Raw genomic sequence first — 15,483 nt, 5'->3', positions numbered from 1 at the left:
GTCACCCCCAACTTCCGTCTCCTGCAGGCCTGGCCCCTCCTAACAGCCCTCCCCTGCTGGCCTGATTGCCCACAACTGCCCCCCCTTGCAGGCCTGGTTCCCCCCAACTGCCCTCCCCTGCAGGCCATCCTGTGTCCACATGGGGGCAGCCATCTTGTGTGTTGGAGTGACAGTCAATTTGCATATTACTCTTTTATTAGATAGGATGTGGGCAGACCTGATCCATCCTGGCAGTGCTTTTGTTTTCCTCCTGGTTTTGATATTTGGAAGAAGCAAGTTTATCTAGTGCTCTCTCCTTTTGGAGTTTCATCCTATTAATGCAACTAGGTGGCTGTTAGAGTCTTTTTAACGTAGTACTTTTAGTAATAGTATGAGAGAGAGGACTGGATATGATGAATAGGGTGTTTGAAAAATGGCCCAGCGTCAGTGGACATGGGGTCCTTAAATGAATGTGAATCCAGTAGAATGGTTTGAAGATGTAGGTGATAATTACGTTTCTGTATACATTTGAGAAGGAAGCAGCATTCTCCATAAGCTGGAGTGTAGAGAGCAGGCATTTCATAAGACCCTAGAGAGGGGAATTATAGTCAAAGAAAGAAGAGATGGAAGTATGGACGAGGGTTTTCCTTAAGTGGAGTTGAAGTAGCTGCATATATATAGGGTAGGTTCAGAATAACTTATGAACAGAATAGACCAGTGATGGGCAACCTTTTGAGCTTGGTGTGTCAAACTTTGCCAAAAAACTGAGCATAACTCGGGTAGTGTGTCACTTTGAGGAAAAAACATTATTTCGCAAATGTTTCATCCTCAGGAGCAGCAAATGTTTCATCCTTGGCATGCAGCCGCTGAGGCCGCGTGTCATCAGAAATGGCTACGCGTGTCAGTGCTGACACGCGTGTCATAGGTTCGCCATCACTGGAATAGACTGTTGATAAGTGGAATGTCAAATTGACAAGGAGAGAATCAGAAGAACTTTTGAAGATAAGTGTGGGGTGAGAGAAAGCATTTTTATTTAAGTTTTTAATGTTTACTCTTACCCAAACTAATATAATCAATCCCTTTTTATTAAGTCTCTTTTTATTTATTTATTTCAGCTCTTTTTTTTTTTTTTTTTTTTTGTGAACCCCTACCCAAGGATATTTTCCCATTGATTTTTGGCCCTAGGAAATGAAGTAAAAAATGAGTTGTGTTTAAAATTTTCTTAGAATAGTACATCTTAGGTAATGTTAATTAACAGTTTCATGAATTTTTATTTTCTTTTTTATTCTTTTCTAGTTTCATGAAATTTTAATTCTCTGTTTCCTTTTATATAGGTTAATGAACTTTCTGAGGAAGAAGAGGAAGATGAAAAGCTGGAACATATAGAAGAACTTCCAGAAGAGGGAGCAGAAAAATCAAATGACATGCCAGAGGTGGTACAATTAAGGATGACTGAAAACATTCTGGAAGCAAATAGTGTTACAGCATCAACAAGGTAGTATTTCAGTTGAAAGAACTTTAGCTTTTGAGCATTTTATTCTAGATGTAGATTCACTCAACTACTAAATCAAACAAGAAAAACTTAAAGTAATCTTGCTAAGAAAATTTCAGTTACAACATAGATACCTTTCTTTTAAAATGCAACGTCTTACATATATTTCTTTTTAAAAACACAGATTTATTTATTTTTGTTAATCCTCACCTGAGGATTTTTTTTTCCATTGATTTTTTTTTTTTTTTTTAAGAGCGATTGGAAGGGAGAGGGAGAGGGAGAGAGAGAGAAAAACATCGATATGAGAAAGATATCCATTGGTTGCCTCCTGCACATGCCCCAACTGGAGCCGGGGATCGAGCCTGCAACCAAGGTATATGCCCTTGACCGGCATCAAACCTAGAACCCTTCAGTCCGAGATCCGACACTCTAACCACTTAGCGAAAAACGGCTAGGTTTGCCTTTCCTGATTGTTGCTTGAGAACATCCTCTGAGTAATAGCAAATACTGTTACTTCTGGCAAGGTGTATAGGGCCAGTATTGAGACCATCACACTATCCTACATGGATACTTTTATTGAGCCAGTAGTCAATTTTTCCTCAAGATTTGGAATAAGTCAGAGTTTTTCCAAGTGATTATCAGATGAAATAGCTGGCACCCTCTCCCCACCTCCATCCCCCCCCCCCCACACAGGAGGGAGAATGTTTTTAAGGGTCTTTTTGTGTGAAAAGGTAATTTCTTTAGAAAATTAGTATCATACTCTGCTAGAGATGAAAATAAAACTAACTGCATGCTCTTCTGGTTGTCAATGTAGTACAAATGTGGCAGTTTTCAGCATATTTTGAAGTCATTTAGTATTTTAAAGTTTTATAGCTAATTTCTTTCTTTGATTACAGTGCCCATATATCTCCCACCAGCATCTTACCAGCCTCTGCAGAGTAAGTAGTTATACTTATAGAAGACAATTCAAAAGTTAAAAAAAAGTTGCTGAATAATAGAAATGAAAATTATGTATTTATTGTGCTTCCTTTTTTTTTTTTTTTAAAAATATATTTTATTGATTTTTTACAGAGAGGAAGAGAGAGGGATAGAGAGTTACAAACATCGATGAGAGAGAATCATCGATCAGCTGCCTCTTGCACACCCCCTACTGGGGATGTGCCCGCAACCAAGGTACATGCCCTTGACCGGAATCGAACCTGGGACCTTTCAGTCCACAGGCCGACGCTCTATCCACTGAGCCAAACCGGTTTTGGTTATTGTGCTTCTTTTTGAGGAAGGATTGTACATAGCACAGTGAAACTAGTTAGTAGTTTATGTACTGTAGTAGAAACAAATGAAGAAGGCACTAAGATTGAAAACTGTTAGAGCTTTTTCATTATTTTCTTGAGGAAGTAGACTTTGGCCCTAGCTCAGTTGGTTAGAGCATCATCCGATACGCCAAGGTTGCAGGTTCAATCCCCAGTCAGGGAACATAAAAGAATCAGCCAATGAGTGCATAAATAAGTGGAACAACAAATCAGTGTTTAAAATAAAAAGAAAAGAAAAAAAAAAGAAATAGACTTCACGTAAAAAATACAAACAATACCCTTGTATTTTCTTTAACTGAGCATGGTAAATTATTTTGCTTTGTAAACATAGCTTTGAAAAGTCTATTTAAGTGACTATATAGTAGTGAGGATGAATTATTGACACTGGTCCTTCCCACCTCAGTAGTAATAGTGACATTAAGATTGATTTGTATAATATCTATTTGGGCAAATTTTATTTTAAAATTTGAGCCTATGTTGTGTATTCCTTCTATGTGTTTCTTTTTACACTCTTGCTTACTCATTTAAAATTCATAATAATTTGTTTTACTGGTCACATTAACATTTATGTTTATGTGGTGAAATATGTAGTTAGGATGACTGCGTCTCACTAAAATGTGTTCTGTTTTGTAGCATTTTAGACAGAACAATTAGAACAGCTGTGGAACAGCACCTTTTTGATCTGCAGAGCAGCATAGATCATGATCTTAATTTACAACAGCAAAGTCTGGTGTGTAATAATGAAGCAGGAAGTATTAATTGTGATGGGGAAGGATCTAATAACCAGTAAGAAATCTTTAAAAACATTTTACTGCTATTATGAGTTATAAAGTTGTTTTGTTATCTTTAAAAAACTTTATTTAAATAATGGGGTCTCATCTTAGAGATTTCTGGAATTTTGTGTGAAAAGTGACTTTGTATGTACTTGTATGTAAATTATCTATACTAGTCTATACTAGTACATATAAAAGCCTAAGTGACTATTACAACAGGATGACCAGTTGCTATGACATGCACTGACCACTAGGGAGCAGACGCTTAAAGCAGGAGCTTCCCCTGGCCTGCAGGCCCTGATTGCCGGATGGGGCCTGCTGGGCGACTTCCCAGTACCTCCCCTAGGCCGGCAGGCCCTGATTGCCTGAATGGGGCTGGGCCCCAGGCTGGGACAGGGAACTGGGGGTGAGTGGCGGTGACCAACCTCCTGCAGTGCCTGGGCAGGGGGCTGCGACCCCTTGCCAGCTACCTGGGGGTGGGGTGATGGGGACGGAGGTGTGGTGAGAATGCGGGGTGTCTGCCGAGCTCGCTCTCACTCCACCTGCTACCCTCCTCTGGATGCCAGGCCTTGCGCACTGGGGAAGCCTCCGTGCTCAGGTGCCGGGCGCCCGCGAGGAGCCCGCCCTGCACCCGCGTGGCCTCTTTTGGGTGAGCTGGGCCGCAGCTGCCTCCCGTGGGTTCATGCAGTAGCCGGTCTGCGAGGCCAGGTGGGAGAGAGCGCACTGCCCTCCCGGCTTCTGTGCGGTGCCGCTCGGCGGCCCAGAGGCCCACACTGCACCCTGGCCCGCGGCATCTGGCCACGCTCACCGCATCTTCGTGTGGGGACTTGGGCGCCGTGACTTAGGAGGAGGGAGGTGCGTGGGGGCCCAGGTGCTGCCCAGGGCCCAGAGGTCAGCTGGAACCTGCCCTTCCATGCCAGATACTTGTGCTTTGATTGCCAGCCAGGCCTAGGGACTGTGCACGAAAATTGTGCACCGGGCCTCTAGTATTATATATACGTATGTACATAGAAAATCTCTGAAATATTAAGTCCAACACAGCCAGGTTTTCCTCCCAGAACATCAGATAAAGTAATTAGCTTACCTTTACAGACTATGTTACATGAAAAATACTTTTAAAAAGTTAGACCTCTGTGCAACAGGGTCACACCAGGAGAAACAAGCAGAGATCTAGACAGATAGGTTACAGAGACAGGAGATTGATATCACTCCTGGTGCATGTGTTCATTGACCAGGAATTGAATCTGTGACCTTTTGGTGCATGAAACAACGCTCTTACCAAATGAGCCACACCGGCAAGGGCACCATTCATTTTTCAAAAGGGATCACAAACAAGGTAGATTCCTTACAACATCCCATGGAGAGACAAAAAAAATAAACTTAGTGCATTTAATGAAATTTGGCCGGATAAAGAGAGAGTGGATTTTTATGGAAAGGGTGTATTTTCTTTAATAAGTAAAAGTTTCAGATCATTGTTTATTTTAAAGGCATTACATATTCAACATTTGACCTGATCTGATTTTTTAATCTTCATTTCTAGGGTTGATATTGCTGATGATATTATTAATGCCAGTGAAAGAAGCAGAGACTGCTCAGAATCTGTGGCCAGCACTAATTTAGACAATGAAGTTATGCAGCAAGATTTTGTATTTGATGATGAAGAAAATAACCAGGTAAGAAATGCAAAGACTTAAAAAAAAAAAAATCTGTTAGGTGTGGTAAACATACAATTCTGATTGTTTCATGTATTCCTTTGATAGCAGAAGTCATCTAGAGCAGGGGTAGGGAATCTTTTTTCTGCCAAGGGCCATTTGGATATTTATAACATCATTTGAGGGCCATACAAAATTATCAACTTAAAAATTAGCCTGCTATATTTGGTCAAAAATTTAATTAACTCACCCTTAATGTCTTGTCAGGGCCCGATCAAATGATTTCATGTTTTAGAAAATGAAGGTTGCTGAAGTCTATTTCTAGATCAGTGCTTCTCACACTTGGGTTTCAGGACCTCTTTATATTCTTAAACTAGAGGCCCGGTGCATGGATTAGTGTACCGGTGGGGCCAAAACCAGCTCTCCGACATTCCCCAAGGGGTCCCGGATTGGGAGAGGGCTCAGGCCAAGCCAAGGGACCCCACTGGCCTCTAGTATGCATTTAAGATCTTTGGTTAATCTCTTCCGACCCTCCCTGCTCCTCCCTTCCCTCTGAGATTCATCAGTCTGTTCCATGTTTCCATGCCTATGGTTTCTGCTCCTATGTTGTATGCCCCCTGGTGGTCAGTGTGTGTCATAGCTACCAGCTGGCTGGTTGCTTAGGCTTTTATATATATAGACTAGGGGCCCAGTGCATGAATTCATGCACCTTGAAAGAAACTGTGGGCCACAAGGCTGCAGTGGGCACAGGGGTGGGTCTCGGCCCATACTCTGTGTCTCCGCCCGGCCCCTCACGGTGGCCCCCGATTGCCCCTCAGGACAAGGGCAGGTGGAGAAGCCCTCAAGGGCGATTGGGGCCGGCAGCCGCTGCTTGCATCCGCTGATGGTGCTGAGCCATCAGGACTGGCACCAGGTGCCGGCAGTGTGTGTGAGCAGTGGCTCTGGCACCGGCTGTGGGTGAGAGTGGGGCTGGTGCTGGCAGTGGGTGCGAGCAGTGGCTCTGGCGCTGGCAGCAGGTGTGAGAGGCGGCTGCTGGCCCTGATTGCCCCTCAGGAGCAGGGGGAGGTGGAGAAGCCCTGAGGGGCAATCAGGACCAGCGCCGGCAGCAGGTGCGAGCACCAGGCGGGACCGTGATGCACGGGAGCAAAGAATTTTCAGTAGGCTTGTCCCACCAGAGGCTTGCCCTGATGACAGCGACTGGCGTGGTGCCCTGCCTTGGTCTGGTGCCCCTGCTCACCTCCTCCACCATCCCGCCATGGCTGACGCCCACCATGTTCTGTGCTCTGCCTTCTGCTGCCAACGCCCGCCTTGTTCTGCACATGCTCCCTGGTGGTCAGTGCATGTCATACTAACGGGTTGTTTGGTTGTTCCGCCATTTGGTCTATTTACATACTAGAGGCCCAGTGCACAAAATTCGTGCATGGGTGGGGGGGTGTCCGTAGGCCCAGCCTGCACCCTCTCCAATCTGGGACCTCTCAAGGGATGTCTGACTGCCCGGGCATCCCTCTCACAATCTAGGACTGCTGGCTTCCAACCGCTTGCCTGCCTGATTGCCCCTAACTGCTTCTGCCTGCCAGCCTGATCACCCCCTAACCACTCCCCTGCCAGCCTGATTGACACCTAACAGCTCCCCTGCCGGCCCGATTGCCCCTAACTGCCTCCCCTGCCAGCCTGGTCACCCCTAACTGCCCTCCCCTGATGGCCTTGTCCCCCCCAACTGCCCTCCCCTGCAGGCCTGGGTCCCCCCCAACTGTCCTCCCCTGCAGGCATGGTCCCTCCCAACTGCTCTCCCCTTCTGGCCTGATCACCCACAACTGCCCTCCCCTGCCGGCCATCTTGTGGCAACCATCTTGTCTCCACATGGGGGCGGCCATCTTGAGTGTTGGAGTGATGGTCAATTTGCATATTACTCTTTTATTAGATAGAATTAGGGTTTTATATATATAGACTAGAAGCCCGGTGCACAAAATTCGTGCATGGCGGGGGGAGGTCCCCTCAGCCTAGCCTGCACCCTCTCCAATCCAGGACACCTCGGGAGATGTCTGACTGCTGGTTTAGGCCCGATCCTGAGGATCGGGTCTAAACCGGCAGTTGGACATTTCTCTCACAATCCGGGACCACTGGCTCCTAACTGCTCACCTGCCTGCCTTCCTGATCGCCCCCAACTGCCCCCCTGCTGGCCTAGTCACCCCCAAACGCCCTCCCCCCACCCCCCGCCAGCCTGGTCGCCCCTCACTGCCCCCACCCTGCCGGCCTGGTCGCCCCCAACTGCCTCCCCTCCCCGTGGGCCTGGTCACCCCACACAGCCTGCTGTTCGGTCATTTGGTCACCCCTCACTAACCCCCCTGCCAGCCTGGTCGCCCCACGCAGCCTGTTGTCATCTGTTTGGTTGCGATGGTCGCTTAGGCTTTTATTATTATAGATGTTATTGAGGATCCTTGCCCTGGAATATTTTGTTCAGTGGTTAGAGTGTTGACCTGAGGACTGAAGGGTCGAGGGCTTGATTCCCAGTCAAGGGCATGTACCTAGGTTGCAGGCTTGATCCCCACCCCAGGTTGGGGTGTGTGTGGGAGGCAACCAATTGATGTGTCTCTCTCACATTGGTGTCCCCCCCCTCTTCCATTCTCTATCAATGGAAAAAATATCCTCTGGTAAGGATTAACAACAACAACAAAATTATTGAGGATCCCATAAAGCTATTATTTACATAGGTATATTTATCAGTATTTACTATATTAGAAATTAAAACAAATATAAAAATATTTCTTAACTCGAATAAAACAATAATACACTCATTCAATGTAACATAAATAAGAAAATTGCTTTCTTTTCTTAATAAAAAGCGGCTATTTCAAATTTTTTTTATTTTGAGGAGTGTCATGGTTGTTGCTATAAATTCTTTTGTATGAAGTGTATGAAGACAATTTAGCCTTACAGAGATAAATAGTTGGGAAAGGGAGAAGTATTTTAATAGCTCTTTCAGATAATTATGGACTGTCTTTCATATTAAACAAAATTGGGTCAGTTTCTTAAGAAACTTGAATTGAACCTTTTGTTGATTTCAGAGGTGGTGATAAAAAACACTAGGAAGTTTACATAATTTGTAGGAATGCACAGGACATTTGTGTTAGACTTGGTAGGTATTTATTATGGGGAGTAATAGGAATGGGATGGTGTCACTAAGCCCATTAGGAAATGGAGGAGTGTTCTTGTGTGTTTTTGAGATTCACAATTGTATTTCAAATACCAACTTCTATGTTTGAGACTCAGGAGAAGCAGAGTTGGCAAGTGGGACCACAAAACCATCTTTTTTGGAGGAGAGAATTATAAGGAAGGAAAAGGAATGTGATAGTGGTAGTAGTACCTATTACATAATAAGGTAGTGAGCTAAAGAGGGGCATCTGACTAACTTGTGATCTACTACTCTTAAGATTGGAAACTTCCTCTCATATACGAGTATCAGGAGCTCCATTAATACAGTGGTGGTGTTCTTTTTATCAGTCTATAGGTATACTGTTAGAGCCATGTGGTGACCATGGTGATAGTGAAGATGGCTGTCTTGAGAGGTAAGCATTTTCTCTTGTTGCTAATTAATTAATCATTTTGAGATTTGGAGTTCTTAAATTTGTGGGTGGAATTTTTAGATGACTCTCTTGTAGCATATATTTTAGATACTCTAAAGAACCAAGCTTCTTATTTTAATGGTAAGGGGTGTAGGTTCAGACAGTTATAACTTGGAAAACATTCAGAGGAATGAACACAGCCACATTAGAGAAACTTAAAACTCAGTTGATTTGTAGAACAATTAGGAATTTATTGATACTCTGAATATACCTTTCAGTGTATCATAGTCTTGGAACTATGCATGACTAACTGAAAGATTGTAGTATATTTGCTTCAACAAATATGTTTAGGATGTTTTTGTTCCTCTTCTCCTTGGTGTGTCCCAGGACTATCTCTTTTTATTTTTTTATATATTTTTATTGATTTCAGAGAGGAAGGGAGAGGGAGAGAGAGATGGAAACATTAATGATGACAGGGAATCATTGATTGGCTGCCTCTTGCACATCCCCCACTGGGGATCAAGCCCACAGTCCAGGCATGTGCCCTTGACCAGAACCGAACCCAGGACCCTTCAGTCCACAGGCCGACGCTCTATTCACTGAGCCAAACCAGCCACGGCTCAGGACTGTCTCTTTAAAAAAAAAAAAAAAATTTATTGAGATAACATCATTAATATATACGATTCAGGTGTACAATATTATATAATTCGATATCTGTATACCGATATTTGACCCCCTTTACCTAATTTGCTCTCCCCCACCCTCCTTCCCCTCTGGTAGCCACCATTCTGTTGTTTGTATCTATGAGATTGTTTTAGCTTGTCTTGTTAGTTGTTTGAATTATATTTTTTGGGGGGTCTTTTTCATCTCACTTACTTCACTTAGCATAACCATCTCATGCAGTTGGTGCTTGTTTCCCTCCTTGTTTACCAGCAGTAATGGGAAGGGGATTCCTTGAGGCAGTGAGTATTTCAGCCATATGTAGTCTCCATAATAATAGAGTCTCTTTGAACAGAAAGAAGATTTCTAGAATGTTTTAAGTCACCACGTAGGTTTTGGATTTTGTTACCCTTTTTGTGATTCTTTAAGATGTTGCTAAGAAATGTATTGTAGCTTTCTTAGGAAAGATAATTGATATTCTGAAAACAAATCAGGAATAAAGTTGCAGACTAGATTGTAAATACTGGGAAATTCCAAATAGCATTATTAATTTGGTGATTGCCTGTTGGCAAGGATAAACTTGTGTTAATGCCATTGTCTCTTTTAATTGTGAGTAGGAAACCTGTTCTCTGAGGGTAAGTAAATTCTTTGGAGCCATGTCTCTGGAGTGTCCCCATACTCTGAAGGTCCACAGATTTCCTGCTTACAGCAGTTCCTTGTGCTTCCTTTCAGGAGGCAGGAATGATCCTCTTCCAGCCCAGGGAGTATTGGAGCTATGGGCTGAAGATATAAGATTAACAGCATTGACAGGCATCCCCAGAATGATGACATCTGGATTTGGTAGAACAATAAGGATCCATTTAGTGAGGACTCAATCTTTTTGGAAAAAGCTCTTTCCTCTTCAACTTGTGTATAGGTTAGCAAACTTGTTTTTAGATCCAAAGAGTTTCTTGGTTAGGTGGATTTTACATTTTGTCTGTTTAACACACATGTTTCTCGAATTTAGTCTGTTAGGGTAGGATTTAGCTTATCCTACCACTTGTTCCCACTCTAAACAAAGGAAGGCCTTTGAGCTTGCCAGGGAATTTAGTTGTTTACATGTTCAGCAAGAATAAGGTAATTAGGTATATGAGGAGATGATATTTAGATCAAGACCTGTTTTCTGAGTGCGTACCCTGTTATGGCAGGGTAGAAGTAGCACCTGTGCATATCATTGTAAATTGCCACAGTGTCTTTGGGGAGAAGAACTTTCCCTCAGTAACTATATTTTTAACCTAGTACGATACTAGATGCTCTGTTGACTGGTTATATAGGCAGAGATCATTTGTGATAGTTTGCTGTTACACTTGTTCTAAATAGGGGTGGTTTTTGTGGGGAATTAAGTGAATTGAAATAAAATTTCCTATTTACATGTTATCATGATATTTTTAGGAAGGAGAGGTTTAGAAGTTTTCACTTAAGATATAGGACATAGCTATACCTTTCAAAAATCATCTTTAAAAGAAAAATATATCTCAGAGTGAGGGAATATAGAGCTGTTTGGTTAAAACTAATATTTATTTTACAAAATCTTTTGTATTATACATTTAGTTCTTTTGGTTTCTATTTATTTTGGATTTTCTTTCTTTTTTTTTTTAATCCTCACCAGAGGACATGCTGAGAGAGAGAGGAAGGCAGAGAGAGAGAAACATTGATTGGTTGGTTGCTTTCCACATGTGCTCCAGCTGGGGATCAAACCCACAGTCCAGGCATGTGCCCTGAATGGCAGTCCTTTGGTGCACAAAATGACGCTCAACCAACTAAGCCACTCTGGCCAGGCTTATTTTTCTTTTAAGTTTAAAAAAATTTTTTGGGGGTGTGTGTTGTTGTATGGGAAGGTGGTGAGTGTTACTTAATTATTCTAACCTGAAGTGATTCTGTGGATCTTTTCAGTAGTGTGTGATTTTCAGATATAGGGCTCCAAAGAATGGGAATGTGTTTAGATTTCATTCTTCTGTCACATTGTAAATGCTAACTCTATGGGGAAGAGATGAATCTAGGTAAGAAATATGCAATGATAGTAACCTATTTATTCTTAAAAGACTAATAACTTTATTTGTATTTTTAGGAAAGAATATTTGTCATTTGACAGTGATAAATTGTCGCACTTAATTCTGGTAAGAATTCTTTTTCTTTTATGGTTCTTAGAAATTTGGCTAGGCTTAAGCTACCAATTATTATATCTGGCTTTTAACTTTTGAGTTGTATAGATTTCAAGGGGATTTAAAATATACTCTGACCAAATGTTTTACAGTTAAAGTAGCACTTAATATGCCACTTTTGGTTACAAGAAACTTAGTTATGAAAATACTTTCCTGAATTTGGGGTCCAAACATTGTTTCCTAGTAAGACATATAAAACTGCAAATTTATATTTGAAAATACTGTGGATGGTGGGAGTGGGGCAGCTTATTGTATAGGCACAGTAAACTAATGAATACTACACAGGATATATGCTGGTAAGTCTGTAAGCTGGGTATGAAAAGCTTCCTAGATGTGAAATGTATTCTTTATTTTAAAATACAGGACTCTTGTAGCAAGATATGTGATTTGAATGCCAACACTGAATCAGAAGTGCCAGGAGATCCAAGTGGTGTTCAAGGAGAAGCAGCATGTGTCCAAATTCCACATTTAGATCTGAAGAATATTTCTGATGGTGATAAATGGGAAGGTAATTTTACCCACACAAATTATTTTTCTGATAACGTTCTTTGTAAATGAAGTTTTCCAAGCAGTTATGAGATTACTGGCCTTTTTTTGGACAATCTTATTGATTTTTATTTTCTGTTCTCTTTTTCATATAAGAAGAGTGAATGTTATTACTCAAATGCATTAATGAGATTATGGGGCAACTATCTCTTATGAGCTATACGATCTTATCTGATCCATTAGCTTTGAAGATAAATGTTAAAGCAGAGTAAAAAATATAAAATCACTCAGGATAGGCTTTTGTTAATTGTTAAACTAGATAATATTGACCAGTCTTTAAAAGTCCACTATCTTGAGGTCTTGGGGATCTCGCCATATTAAAGAGGGGGGTTATATATAGCTGCCTGTTCTTTATGATCATTAAAAAAAAAAATCTTCAGGGGCATTTCTGTGCAAATACTGTACCATATCCCTATTAAGTTTGGTTATAAAGTTTGGGAGCCAGCTCCTAGCAATTTTAAAAAATATATATTTTATTGATTTTCTACAGAGAGGAAGGGAGAGGGATAGAGAGTTAGAAACATCAATGAGAGAGAATCATTGATCATCTGCCTCCTGCACACCCCCTAACTGGGGATGTGCCTGCAACCAAGGTACATGCCCTTGACCGGGATCGAACCTGGGACCTTTCAGTCCGAAGGCCAACGCTCTATCCACGGATCCAAACCAGTTAGGGCCCTAGCAATTTTTATAAAGGAGAAAAGTTTGAATTTAAATTTAAAAAACAAGACACCTAGGTACTTGGATTTCATTATATATGAGTTTGTTTTTTTTTATTTAAAAAAAAAAAGCAAAAACTAATAAATATCGAATTCCAGTGATTGATTTCCATGTTTATGGGTATATATGCTAATATTTGCATTTTACTTTGACATTCATGAAAAAATAAGATGGTTAATGGGGTAGATAAATGTTATAAAGCATGTATAGTCAAATGTTAATGGTGGAATCTAGGTAATTGATATGGGTGTTCATTATAAAATTCTTCAGACTTGACTGTATATTTGTAAACTTTCAAATAAAATGTTGGGGTGGGAAGTGCTAGCAAGCAACAAATTTGGATCCAGGAGTCCTTTTGGATCATACACCTTCCTTGATAAAGAGACAGTGAGACAACTCAAGAATCTTAAATAAAGTTACATATTTGTTCACTTGGATGAAGATCCCTTGGTTATCTCATCTTTGGCAAGTTAGCTAATAACATACAGTGGCAATAACAAGAGGAATTGCAATGCCAATACCAATCCTTTTGCCGCCTCAAGTCAACTCACCCGATCACATTTGGGGTGTTTTTATGTATTTATTTTTAAGATATAGCCAACTTGTAAAGTCCCAGCCACGTCATTGTCTGTGCCAACTTTTACTGCTGTCTCCCACTCCCCCTCTATTTTTTTGTTTAGATGTTTTGTATGCCCCCCAGTGGCATATTATGTTTCTTAACTTAGACTAATAAACAAATAGGGAAGTTGTCTTTCATTTGCTATATTCTGGGTTATTCAGGATGTTTAGAATTTATGAAGATGTTCCCCAGAGTTAGGGGATATGTTAGCATCCTGGTGGCAGTGAAAATCAAATGTCCCTCTTAGTTATTTATCCTGGCATAGTCACTGAAAAGGAATGATGGTCAATAGAGCATCGCACAAGCCACAGTAGGAAAGGAGTCTCTGAAAGATGAGGCTGGGATTCTGACACGGGACTTAGGCTTCTTCCTCATGGAGAATGCAGCCCTTTACAATCCAGTGCTGAAGGTCCTCATCTTAAGTATTAAGCATAAAAGAGCAATTATTTTTCATCATCTGAAGAAATAGGACATTGTCTAGCTTCAGCTACCTGGGGATTTCCCAAAGAAAACCTAATGCTGGGCTCTTTTTTGTTTCTGTGTCAGAATCCGCCCCTTAACAGCTGGTGTTATGGAAGGGAGGTAACATATGGACTACCGATCCCCGATTTTCAGTGCCCAAGGTGCCCTGTTATCCACCTGGCTTAATAGTCTTGACAAGTCCATGTAGTTTTCCTTCTGGCACTTCCAGGAATAGGAGTCAGTGATTTTTCAGATATCTGAGTGAACGTCTCATTTATGAACCCTGTATGTACTTGGAAGAGTGGCCATTAGCACACCATGTTGTTCCTTCCAAATTTGCCACCAACACAAAGATTGATTTTCTGTGTAAAGTTAGGATATCCTATACAGTAGGTCCTTGGGTTACGTCGGAGTTCCTACGGCGCAAAGTAACGCGATTTTCACTGTAAGTCGGAACCCACCTACATAAGCACCTACGTCACTCACATGGAGAACATACACAGCAGTAATGAAGTGAAACAGTAAAAAAAATTTAAAAGAAAGATAACAATTCCTGACCTTTACTTGTGGTAAATAAATAATAAAAACATAAAGCACATACGTACATAAGTCAAAATGATGGAACTTTTTTTTTTTAAATAAATAGGAGATGGTGACATAACCACGAAACGACATATGTAGAGTCTGACATAACCCGAGGACTGCCTGTATAATAAAAGCCTAATATGCTAAGTGTCTGGTTGGCTATGCTAAGTGTCCAGTTGGCTGGTCGGCTGTTCAACCAATCAAAGTGTAATATGCTGCCCTAGCCAGCTTGGCTCAGTGGATAGAGCGTCGGCCTGCGGACTGAAAGGTCCCAGGTTTGATTCCGGCCAAGGGCACATGCCTGGGTTGTGGGCTTGATCCCCAGTAGGGGGCGTGCAGGAGGCAGCCGATCAATGATTATCTCTCATCATTGATGTTTCTATCTCTCCTTCCTCTCTGAAATCAATAAAGAAATATATTTAAAAAAAAAGTGTAATATGCTAATGATATGCTAAGGCCACTCAGCCACTCGCTATGATGTGCATTGACACCAGGGGGCAGATGCTCCGACCAGTAGGTTAGCTTACTGCTGGGGTCTGGCCGAGTGAGATGGGCCAGACATGCCCTGGAGCCTCCCGTGGTCCCTCCCCCACTGGCCAACATCCCGCGTCCCTCCCTGGCCCCAATCATGCACCAATGAGGTCCCTCAGCCTGGTCTGCACCCTCTCGCAATCCAGGACCCCTTGGGGGATGTCGGAGAGCTGGTTTCGGCCTGATCCCACAAATTCGTGCACCAGGCCTCCAGTTCTAAATGTCTTTGTGAAGAGGCGGAATTACTTAAGACCCTAGATACCTTAGAATCAGAGACAAACCTTGTTGAGTGTAACTCTTAATAGAGAAGTGGGGTGACTCCAGATAGAGGTCCACCTCTTCTGTGTGTGTGTTTCTTTTTTGTATTGCTCCAAGTATAGTCAACAGAAT

General features: G+C 42.0%; 1 protein-coding gene across 8 annotated transcripts in view; it reads left to right on the top strand.

Moving 5' to 3' along the window:
- Nucleotides 1-15,483, top strand: part of FAM13B (family with sequence similarity 13 member B) — a 67,733-nt gene that overhangs the window by 32,014 nt on the left and 20,236 nt on the right. For 6 of the 8 annotated variants that reach the window (XM_079771231.1, XM_079771229.1, XM_079771224.1 and 3 more), the window contains 7 exons: nucleotides 1,314-1,474; nucleotides 2,368-2,409; nucleotides 3,415-3,567; nucleotides 5,095-5,227; nucleotides 8,708-8,772; nucleotides 11,537-11,585; nucleotides 11,994-12,138. In XM_079771231.1, the coding sequence (XP_079627357.1) occupies nucleotides 1,314-1,474; nucleotides 2,368-2,409; nucleotides 3,415-3,567; nucleotides 5,095-5,227; nucleotides 8,708-8,772; nucleotides 11,537-11,585; nucleotides 11,994-12,138 (748 nt within the window). The remainder of the gene's footprint in view (nucleotides 1-1,313; nucleotides 1,475-2,367; nucleotides 2,410-3,414; nucleotides 3,568-5,094; nucleotides 5,228-8,707; nucleotides 8,773-11,536; nucleotides 11,586-11,993; nucleotides 12,139-15,483) is intronic. The other 2 variants (XM_079771227.1, XM_079771228.1) reach the window with 1 other exon arrangement.

This window comes from Cnephaeus nilssonii (genome assembly GCF_951640355.1).
Source record: "Cnephaeus nilssonii genome assembly, chromosome: 5".
Taxonomy (NCBI): domain Eukaryota; kingdom Metazoa; phylum Chordata; class Mammalia; order Chiroptera; family Vespertilionidae; genus Cnephaeus; species Cnephaeus nilssonii.
This window is presented reverse-complemented; position numbering and strand designations above follow the sequence as displayed.